Raw genomic sequence first — 11,325 nt, 5'->3', positions numbered from 1 at the left:
AGACAGGATCTAAACATTAAAATGCCCAGGTGAGGGCTGGGGTTGGAAACAGGTCACCGGATGCCCCAAGTTAGCAAAGGTAAGCGAATTCTTTTTGTTAGTTTCCCCCAGTCACAGGCTGAGACAGTCTCTCAGAAAAATTATTTAATAATAGAATTACATGCTTTTGGCTCAGGTGTATCAAACCACGAGAGGCAAGCACAGCTATCAGCACCAAGCTGCCCTGGCAGGATCAGTACAGATGAGGCTTCCCTGTGGCACTTGCTGTGGGTCCAAAGCCAGCTGGGTGTGTCAGCTGGAACCACAGAGCACTGTAGCTTCAGCTGCAAGGTCTCCTGTCTGGCTACAGCTTGAGTTCACTGGGCATAGGCTGCCCTCTCAGGCCAGCCAGCAAGTTGTTAGCCGCCAACAAGGACATGGTGTTGCGAGTTCTGTAGGTGGCACTGCCTATGTGGGGCAGGATGACTAGAAAAAGAGGAGACAAGAAGGACAGCTCAAGACTGTAGGCCAGGCCTCCTTCCATGGTGTGGATTTGCCAGTAAGAAGGAAAAAGAGAACCTGCCCCGGTATTCTATTTGCTTTCCCTTCCGTCACTCCCCCAGGCTGGGGTTCACAGAAGCAGAAAGAGATAGAGGCCACTGAAACCCAGACAAAGCCTCAACACAAAGCATGGCAAAGTGATAGGGGGTCTTGGTGCCTATCTAGACCCAGCCCTTTGGTCACTAGATGGCGAAACCAGTCACCAACTTAGCCCACCCCTGTGACCCTGGAAGTGATGCCACAGGGCTTTTGACCTACAAAAATAACTCCCAAGTCAAAATGCTGGACAGCACCGCTCCCACAGTTCCCTGAGGGCCAGTGAAGTCCCTTGTCCCTAAAGAGCTCCTTCTGAAGCAGTACCTGGGGTGCCGAACTGGCTCCAGACATGAGGGAAAGGGGCCAGTTTTCTGGCTCCAAGCAACAGCCCTGACATTACAGCCAGTGTTCCTTGCAGGCTGGCATGGGGGTGGGGAAAGAAGAATTTCCAAGGGATTCAATAATGAGAGCATTCATTGGGATGACGGTAAAGGACTAGTTTGGGTTTCCATTCTGGAATGTGAATGGACAACCCACAGCCCTGACCACTCAGTGGTCTGGAGGCAGAAACCACAGCATTGCCTGATCAGAGAGAACTTATTATAAAAATTATCAGTGGGCTGGGGATATAGCTCACTTGGCAGAGTGCCTGCCTTGCAAGCACAAGGCCCTGGGTTCAAATCCCCAGCACTGCAAAAAAAAAAAAAAAAAAAAAAAAATGTCACTAGGTATGAGTTAACTAGGTAGCTAAGGGGGCAAAGGCTGTGGTTCTCTAAGGGTGGTCCCAGGACCGGCAGCATTGGTGTCACCTGGGAGCTTGTTTGGCATGCACAGTCTCAGACCCCAGCCAAGACCTGCTACCCAGAACCCCTTGCTTGGGATGGGGCCCAGCAACCTGTGTTGGCTCAGTCCTTCTAGGTGACTGGCAAACCAGCAAGGTATGAGAACCACTGCACTTAGTTTCCTAGGTAGCAACTGCCAGAAGCATCTCTGAGGGAAAGGGTGGGATGCTAAAATGCAGAAGGCTGAAGGAAGGGCCCTGGGAGCTGAAACTCAGACCTTGTGGGGAGCACTGACTGGTGAGGGCCCAGAAACTGGAGTCCCCTGCTGCTAGGGGAAGAACCGTTGCCGCACCCACTTAGGAGGGCAGAAGGCAGGAGGGAGCCAGCATCCAGTGCCCCGTACTGACGAACCTGGCAGCATCAGTGGGCATAGCAGAGGCCCCGCCTCGCCCACAGAGCAGAACAGGGAAGGGCGTCTGTGGCTGAGAGAACAGCTTTGTAACTGGTACAGTTTTAAACACTAGTATCGTCATTACTCATTTTCTCACACGCTGGTTATAGCAATTTACAGTAATGGAATTTACTTGTGGAGGCTGGGATAAGATACAAAGCCACTCACCTTTACATGTTCCTTTAGGGGCAAAGTGTCACTAATAGCCCGAAAATATGTGGTCCCTGGGTGTGTCCCCTGTGTTTAGCACTGCTCACGCTAGCTTTGCACCCAGCCCCCACGACCACTTCTAAACACTGGTCTCACGGGGCAGCGATGAGTGCTGGAAATGCAGAGTCCTTACCACAGTTCTTCAGGGTCAGGAGCGGGTGGTTTGTAGGCAGTGGTTCTGGGGAGGTCACATCCAGTCCAGCAGCTGCAATCTGACCACTGGCCAAGGCCTGGTACAGGTCATCCTGGTTTACAACGTCTCCCCTGCAGATGACAGTTGGTGATATGGGTGCCCCAATGCGCCCTCCTCCCAGACCACCTTTAGGGCAGAACAAGCCACAATATGAATTTTTCCACTAACCTAGCACTTGGTAGTGACTTCTGAAGCAGTATCTTAAAGTACACTTATAGAGAGTCTTTTTCTTTTCTCTCTCTCTCTCTCTTTTTTTTTTTTTTTTTTTTTTTTTTTTTTGCATAACTGAAATTGAACACAGGAGTATTCTACCACTGAGCTACAGAGATAGGGTTTTGCTAAGTTGCCGAGGCTGGCCTCCAATTTGTGATCCTCCTGCCTCAGCCTCCCAAGTCTTTGGAATTACAGGTATGTACCATAGCATCCAGAAGGAATACAGATCTTATACTCAGAGAACCCCTAACCCTGACACTTTCTAGCTTTGTGACCCTTGTGAAGTGTCTCATTTCTCTGAACCTCAGGATCCTTCTCTGTAAGACAGAATACCTTCTAGCTCCTAGGAATATTGGAAGGATTAAAGCACTATGGCATAAACAGGCCCAGAAGTCTGCGTTTGTTTTGTGCCCCTTGAAGGTGTTTCTAATCTGATTAGCCCCCAGACTACCCACTGAGAACCATAGCATGCCATTAGGCACCTGCCTAAACAAGAGCAGAGAAATGTATAGACACCAAACTGCATCCATCAAAGTGAGCCGCTACAGAAGGAAAGAGCTGATTTTCTACAAACTTCATATGGTGCACTAAATCATACTTGTGCAATAAGGAGTATTGTAATACAGCCCCCTGTATAGTCCTGTCCACAGGTGCCCGCTAAATGGAAGCTAGGGCTACCATCAATCATCAGCGCAAGTCCTTTGTTCTTACATGGTACACTTATTTGTAGCTAAACACTGGAAATTACAAGGACTTTTGGGGTGCATGAACCCTCAGGGTGACCTCATCCAATTCCTTCCTCCAAACTGATATAAAAGGTTGAAAGGGTACCAATCAGGAAGGGGTCAGAGTGGCAGAGGAGGGAGATCTGTCCCCAGTCCATGCCCTGTGACCAGAAGGCATGCCTGGGGACATCCTGGGGAGCCAGGATGAGTTTTGAGTTTTAGGGTCTGTCTCCGCAGGAGCATGAAGGTTCGCACCACTGAACTCATGGCAGGCTTAGCAGTGTGGAAGCTCTGCCTCCAAGGGACCATGCAGATTAGAAAGTCCGACTCTTCGTGGTAGAGTAAGACCTGCCCCAGGTTCCCTGGTGACATGCTGCCCATCAGGCCTTCACTCCCTGAACCACACCACTGGCCCAGCCCTGCTCTGACTGTTTCTTCCTGTCCCGGCTCTGCATGGCCTTTACTATATTTCGGAGGTGCTGGAGACTGGCAAGCTCGGCCTGGTCTCTCAACAACCTGCAGGGAAGAAAATCCCAGATGGCAGCAGCCAACAAGGAAGGCCCTCTCCAGACCTTCTGGGTGACCCAGGGGTGCTGGGTGGCCCTAGGCTACCTGCTGATGTTGACAAACACAGCTGTTTTCTTCATCTTCTGGAAGAAGTCCCTGTTGCAGAGCCCCTTAGTTGCAGGTGTTAAGGAGCAGGCCACAACGATGAAGTCAGACTCCGCAGCCAGCTGGTCGATGGGCACTGGGTATGGGCAGGGCTCCGTCAGAGGCCGAGTCCAGGTTAGGGAAAGCAAGATGGTGTCCTCCCACTCCCCATAGCAGAACTCCCGAGACACTTTCTGAAGCCTGTGTGCACCTGGACTGCTCTGGTGGCTGTGGGACCCTGGTGAACCACACCATCACACCCAGCCTGCTAGTCAGACAGGTAGGGAATGGCCAGAGAGGGGCAGGAGCTTACTCAAGGTCACACAGCATCTGCACTACTTGGATTTCACCAGCGTCAGGCTGGACGTGCCAAAGGGGTGGAATGGTCGAGATCCAGCCTGCCCTCTGCTCACCACACCGTGTAGCCCCCCAGGAGCTGGACCCACCTGGACCAGGCTGGGGATCACCAGCTTAAGGAACAAGGAAACAAAGTGCTTGGCTCTTTCTTAGCCTTGCACGCCTCCACGGTAGTACCCATGGGTTGAGGGAATGCCCTGTACTCTGAGTGTGCTATGTCCAAGGCAAGAAGATAACACACAAGGGACACAGCATAGCAGCCTCCAGACCACCTGGAACCCTGCATTCCACCTGCCAACGCCATCCTAAAGAAAAGAACCCCACCCCGAACTGAGCACAGACAGCTCCTCCAGAAATCAAGGTTTTACCTACCAAACTCGGCCTGGAATTCTGCTGCTTCCTGAGGCTTGGGTTGGCGCCCTGTGTACAGAAATCTCTGGACACCAAATGGATTCAGTCGCCGTGCAATAGCCTGACCTAGAGGAAAGAAATCAAGAGTCCATGGCTTGTTCCCCACCCTTCAGAGGACAAGGGCAGCTCCCAGCAGCTCCAGGGACAGGAGACCCTCAGGAGCAGAGCCTTTCATCAGTACACTCCCACGTTAACTGTTCCTGTCTTATCTGAGCTCAGGGTTGTCTAGGTGTAACCAGGCCCCAGCCAGCCCACTGCCCTCAAGGATCTGGAGGCAGTGCCACAGCTCCTCTGCGGCTGTGACTGGCTTATGCCGTCTTCACATGGCCCAGTCATCTTGAGGGCCATTATTCCTTTGCCTGTGTTCGGTGAAGTTGTGTCTTTTCATCACTACGGCAGGCAAATTGCTCTGATGGCATGCAGTTCAGGCAGCCTTTCCAAGAAGGATCACCAGCATTTGGGTGTGTGGCACCGGGGACTGGGTCCAAGATGTGAGGGGAGGAGCAGGCAGGTGTGCGGGGGAGTCTCACCTATGCGCCCCAGTCCCACAATGCCCACAGTGCTCTGTGTGAGTCCATAGCCACACATCCACAGGGGCTTCCACGAGGTCCAGCCGCCACTGCAAGGAGGGGAGAGGGTAAGCAGCCCAGCCCGGGCAAGACAAGGGCCCACGGGGACTCACACCAGCACCCCCAGCTGTGGTCCCAGGTCTAAACCCACCTCCAGGTCAAACGACCGCGTGTAGAATGAGTGATATGCACACTCAGTACCGTGAGCATGCAACAGGGACCGTGCCGCCCTTAAAGCCATTGGGGGCACAAATCGAGGAGGGCTCCCAGGACTCAGAGGCTCTCGTCCCCTTCTGCATATGGGGAAGCTAAGTGATTCGCCTGAGGTCCCACTGCCAGCGGGACTGGGACCCAGGATTCGAGACCATGTGCTCTCAGTGAAGTCACAGCGCCCCTGTTGCCCTGGCTGGAGCCACCACTGAGAATGTACTGACTCCCTAGACAGGACAGCAAGAGGACACTCAGCACTGTGCAAACTCAGCCCACGTCCCACATTTGGCTGGCATCCTGGCCACCTTCTCCAAGGGCCTGCACCTGCACCTCCACCCATGCTCCAAACACCCCCCCTCCGACTCTGGGGACAGACTGGAACCCCCCTCTGGAACCCACAGGCCAGAATGTAGAACTCCGGTCATGCCAGTGGTGTGCGCGACACAGCATCCTCAGCAGGTCTGTGGTGGCACCCTGTTCCTAACACTGAAAATCCCTGAGCCTCATGGTAGAATGGTCAGATGTGGCTCCCAAAAGGATTATGAAAAATTTTGGTCCTCAGTTCCTGATTTTGGCATCACGGACGCTTAGCATCACCCCAGTGCCCAAGAGGACTCCGCCTGGCACTCTGCCATGCCAGCTCTGATCTGCTCCCACACTTCACCACCAGCAGGATGTCTTCATCCCTCAGGTGCCCTCTTCTCCTGTGACTTCACCATGGGCCCTTCCGTCGCACTCTGTGAAGTCCTCTCCCCTCATTAGCTGGGGCACAACCCACACAGAGAGCACATTTGGGCCAGGCTGACCCAGGTACTCAGAACCAGCTGCTGAGCACAGCCCACTTTCCCGCCAGGCATCACTCACTTCTTTACTTCCTCCATGGCCTCTGGCAAGCGGCGACAAGTGGTGAGTAGCAGAGAGACGGCAAGTTCTGCAGTGGCATCTGTCAGGACATCTGGAGTGTAGCCCACCCGGATCCCACTAGGAATCAAACATCTGGTGGTAACAACAGCCTCAAGCACCTTCACCAATGTCTACTGCTGGATCGTGTCCATGATGTTGCTTTGCTCCTTCTTTGCTCTGCCTACCAGGAAGCTCAGAATTGTAAATAAGCACTAAGGAATGGTTAGTCCTCATTCCCATTTGGGTTATCTCCCACTTTAGGAGGGATATGAAGATGGAAGACTGGAGTTTAAAATCTGGAGCCAGTAATAACTTAATCTTTCTGAATTTCCTCATCAGAAAAGGAAATAATAATAATATTTGCATTTTCTACTTCCAGGGGAGTTGTGAGGATCAGAAAAGATCACAAACATGAAAGGGTGATACTACATGGAGGTACCCACTTTCTGACCTTGAGTTTGTTTTAACTGACTGGTGCACATGTAGATAAATTTCATCATCAGCCACATGACATTCTCACTGAATATTCAGGGGCAAAGATAAATGGCTCCCACTCTCTGAGAGCTGCCTTCACTCCAGGACCTTTCCAGAGCCCCAGCTATATTTACCGCTTTTTGATTTCATCCAAAGCCAAGTGGTCGACACCCACGGACAGTGTGCTGATGACTTTGAGGTTGGCCCCTGTTGTATGGAAAATGCATTGTTTGCACCCTTCCTCAAGGAACTCAAAGCATCAACCCTGGGGATGTTCACGGGGACACCTGCTTATTATTATTTTCCTAGACTAAGAGAAAGCCCGGCATCTCTGTTCCTCAGGTAAATCTTCAAACAGACACAATGGCTCAGGGAGGCTGTGTCCTGGCCCAGTCACCAGCAGAGCTGGGGTTCCCATCAGGGTCTCAGACACCAAGGCCCCCTGCTCTTACCCACTGCACTGTTCACCCAGTGAGGCCTGGAATCTCCACTGGCCACCCTAGGGCCTCCCCATGGATACTGAGAGTACTGAGATGGTAGCTGGGCCAAGGTCAGGGCCTGGAGTGGCTCACTCTGACTCACAAGAATCTCTCCACACGTGGCAGCCTTGGAGTGCGAACCTCTTCTCCAAACTGCCACGACACAACTTCACAGGGGGTATTCACCTATCCCAGGGCGGAGACCCATGGCTGGGGTCATGCAAACATCCTAGGTGCCTGCAGGTGCTGGGCACTGAGCTGCACACAGACCCAAAAGGGTCATAAAGCAAGTTTGTGCAGGGTGGGAGGGGTGCCCTCTTCCAGCCCCACCTCACAGCTCCACACTGTGGTCTTTGCCCTCCTAACGCCTGCCCCAGGGACCCACAGCAGGGAGGATGGGTATCAAGAGCCAGACAGAAGCAACTGCTCCTCTGGTCCAACACTGCAAGGGAGGCCCTCAGATGCACGGGCCTGAGGCAGCCTCAGAATCCCGCCACACACACACACACCTGCAGCATCCAGGATACCCTTGTCCACGCGATCAGAGAGGAGGCAGAGCAGGCCATGGGCCCCCACCACACGATGCTCCAGTTCCTTGCTGGGGATGGGCTCATCTGAATCCCACTCCTCCACCTCGCAGCTGAAGGGAAAGACCAACCACTCAGGAGACGCAGGGCCCTAAGCCCGCTGGCAGGCATTATCTTCTTCTTGCTCTGGCTTCAGGCCGCCTGGGGCTGGCTCAGGGGAATCAGGGTCAGGTGTGACCTCCGAAATGTCCACAGAGTGTTGTTGGGGGTGGGGGTAAAGGGCTATTACAGAGCAGAGGAAGCCAACAAAGGCTGGGGGCCCCCAGATCAAAGCCTAAGTGGAAATGGAGGTAGTCCTGGGGACAGTTCTCAGCTCAACACCAGAAGAGTTTTCTCACACTCACAGGGGACCTTTGAGGGACCAATTATAGGGAAGGATAGGGGCAGGGGGTGTTTCTGCATCAGATGGAGCTTGGTTTCAATGATCAATTGCATCTCTTTCTGTTCTGAGTTCATGAAACTCAAAACCCCCATCACAGACTTTGCCAGGAAAGATAAGCTCAAGGTCAGTCCGCCCAGGAGCATGAGGGCATGCTTCCTCAGAGCTCCTGGAAATGAGGTACTCCTCCTAGCCAGGGCAGCCTGGGGTGTAGCTCAGTGGTAGCATGTGCGAGGGCCTGGGTTTGATTCCCAATACTGCAAAAAAGACCAAAAAACAATTCAGTGCAGCCACATGAATGTACCATGTGTGTAAGCAAGATACAGGACGGCCACGGCACCTTCCAACAACCCCTCCTGCAGCACCTCCTGACCTGAGCCCCCAGGTGAGCACGGCACAGGTGCTCCAGCAGTGGGAGCTTCCCCTTCTCCCTTTAGTACAAAACAGGTCCTAGGCAGAGGCTGTGCTGCACTGAACAGAATTCAAAAACAAATCTCATTTTCCCTAGAACTGGTTGCTGAGGCTGGGTGCCACCTTTTCCCAGTCTGACACTGCAAGTGCAAACACGGCAAGAATGTGGTGCCACAGGTAAGACTGTGATCCCACGGGGCTAAGTACAAACCCCAGCTCCACCAGGGGCAGTGCAACTCTGGACAAGGTACTCACCCCTTCCAGCCTTCCAGCCATTTTTTTTTTTTTAGTGAAATACAAATTAAAATACTGACTTCACAGTGTTGCAAGGATTAAGTTTATGTATATGAGGCACCTGGCAAGGGTGGCCCACAGAAATGGTTCAATGGGAAAAGAGTCAACAAAGTCCCCTGCCAACCCTCCACGTGGCCGGATCAGTGACCACCACTGGTTCCTGACCCCACCTGCCCATCAGTCAACCTCAGAGGGTAAAGAATTAGCAGCATGGACCTTGCCTCATGGGCAATCTCTCCTCTCAGAAGGCTGATGACCAATGCTCAAGGTCCCTCCTACCAGCCCAGTGCCAGGTTCCGAGTTCTGGCTAGGAGCCTGGTAAGAGCTGGACCCTAGAAAAGATAATTAAAGCCTCCCCCAAACTCCAATCCTGACCCGGTCGGACACAGCTGGAAAGTCTGACCAAAGCCCAAGCTGCAGGCCCCGTCTCTCTGGTCCCTGGGATAACCTCAGCCAGCTCCCTAAACAATCGGGGCCTCAGAAAGACGCCCCCAGCCCGCCCAGAGCAGCTCGGGGCGCCCCCAAGGAGCTCCTGGAGATCGCTGAGTCACCCGGTGCAGGGAGCCTGCGGCTTGGGGGCGGCTGCCCGCCAGTGTGGCCCGGGCCAGGGTGCCAAGGGCTCCGCAGCCGGCTCGCGGATACCAAGACGGCCAGGCCAGCCGGCCCGGGGACGCCGGGCTCTTACTCTGCGGCCTGGGCAAGCGCGGCCCTGCCCTCGGGGGGGATCCTGCGGGTGACGAACACCTTCATGAGTCGCGCCAGCCTCATCCAACCTGCAGCCGCTGGACACCGACCGCTCCGGCCCGACCCACCGAGACGGAAGTGGGGGCGGAGCCGCGGCGCTGGCCTGGGCGGGGCCTTCAGGGGGCGTGGCCGGAGCTGGCGGCGGGGCGGGCTAGGGGTGTGCGGCTGGGGCTGTTTTCGCAACTGAGTGTGGGGATGTGAGTCCAGGGCTTTGGGCATCTGTGTGCGCCTGCCAGCCCTAATGGCACTGGGACTGGTTCTGTCGGGGTCGCGGGTGACACAGCTGAGCACGAACGTCCGCTGCCCCAGAGGCAGCATGGCTAAGGTTTGGGGCGTGTGGAGGGGCATCCAGAGGAGCGTCCTCTGTGAGTGTGTATGTGAATGTCTGTGTCTGTGTAAGGAGGCCATCGGAGTAGGGAGGGCAGGAGGATGCCCTCAACACCTGTGCTAGGTGTGTTCCATCCTGGACACACTACTCCCGGCAAGGAAGGACCTCTGCTCAAACATACTGGACTGACCCTGTCCTGACGTGCATACTTTCAGGAAGCTGGAAAGAGATAGTTTGACAACCCCTGTAACGTTTTAAAGACTTCCCTATATTAAATCCACAATTGTGAGGGGAAGTTTAACCCTTCCTGGGGCCACTCAAGCTTGCTGAACACCTTAACTGGCTAGAGGTAGTACATGCATAGGTCCAGGGCCAAGCATATGGGGTCATGTGCAGAACCAGTGTGTAATGAGATGGGCCTGGGTCTGAATCCTGGCTTTGCCACTTACAAGCTGTTTGACCCCAGTGAGATCATGTTTCTTCCTAAGCCTTTGTTTCTTCAGTCACAAAATGGGGATAACTCAGCATTAAGAGTTATTGTGACCTTACACAAGGCAGTATCTGCATGGGCCCAAAGCCACAGAAGGTGCTGCTCAGGAACGAGACTGTGGAGGAGAGACTCAAGGAACTCAGGCTGGGAAGCCTCACTGCCTGGGTCTAAACCCCACTCTGCCACCAATGAGAAGTTCTTAAACTTCAGTTTAAGTGCCTCAGTTTCCTCATCTGTAAAATGGGGATGATAATGGTGGTTGCCTCCTGGCTTGTTGAGAGATGAACTATATACAGTGCTTATAACAACAGCACAACACCTGTAATGAATATTTAACAAATATGAACACATCCACAGAAACCCACACCCTGGAGCCCCAAGAGGGCAGTTGGTCAAAGCTGCATGAGATGAAGCTAGCTTGGAAAAGTAGAGGACCCTAGCCTCTCCCTTGGCTCTGCTGGCTTCATTTCTGTCCAAAGACTGTTCATTTACTTGCTCCCAGGCCTGGGGGGCCCTGAGGCAACAGAATGACCTCTTTTCCACTGATTTTGTCCATGTCCTCATGAAGGCCCAGATGAGGGAACTGAGATATGCACAGAGAGGTGACATTACCAGTTTGGGATCACACGGCAAGTCCCTGTACCATCTGGGTCCCTGCTAGACCTTTACCCTGCCCCCCTCCCTCTCATAAGCAACACGTTAATAAATGTCTTACCCACTAACCTTTATCTGTGCTGCTAAGCCAGTTCAGGGAAAATTTCTGAAATACATTGAACACTGACACAAGGTGTTTTCTGTTCCCAAGCCAGGCCTTCTGGGGACAGTGCAGCCTGTGGCTCTATCCTCTATCATCCTCTGAGCCCAGCTCCTTCCACACACCAAGGAGAG

The 11,325-nt window shown here is 53.5% G+C and overlaps 1 protein-coding gene across 1 annotated transcript; it reads right to left on the bottom strand.

The window, feature by feature from the left end:
• Positions 1-129: 129 nt before the first annotated feature.
• GRHPR (glyoxylate and hydroxypyruvate reductase) lies at positions 130-9,703 on the bottom strand. Its single transcript, XM_079113564.1, has 9 exons — positions 9,561-9,703; positions 7,714-7,844; positions 6,860-6,932; positions 6,213-6,329; positions 5,100-5,188; positions 4,531-4,635; positions 3,763-3,898; positions 2,153-2,283; positions 130-465 (listed from the first exon to the last, which is right to left on the bottom strand). Exons 1-9 carry the CDS (start codon positions 9,641-9,643, stop codon positions 344-346), a joined length of 987 nt encoding a protein of 328 aa, XP_078969690.1. The 5' UTR covers positions 9,644-9,703; the 3' UTR covers positions 130-343.
• Positions 9,704-11,325: the final 1,622 nt, after the last annotated feature.

The sequence above is a fragment of the Sciurus vulgaris genome, assembly GCF_902686455.1.
Source record: "Sciurus vulgaris genome assembly, chromosome: 15".
NCBI classification, from domain to species: domain Eukaryota; kingdom Metazoa; phylum Chordata; class Mammalia; order Rodentia; family Sciuridae; genus Sciurus; species Sciurus vulgaris.
This window is presented reverse-complemented; position numbering and strand designations above follow the sequence as displayed.

Coding starts and splice junctions, on each gene's coding strand:
- GRHPR (XM_079113564.1), bottom strand. CDS start 9,643: ATGAGGCTGGCGCGACTCATGAAGGTGTTCGTCACCCGCAGGATCCCC. Junction 5,189..6,212: donor GCCATGGAGGAAGTAAAGAA/GTGAGTGATGCC, acceptor CCCTCCTTGCAG/TGGCGGCTGGACCTCGTGGA. Junction 2,284..3,762: donor GTGTTTGTCAACATCAGCAG/GTAGCCTAGGGC, acceptor TGTCATCTGCAG/GGGAGACGTTGTAAACCAGG.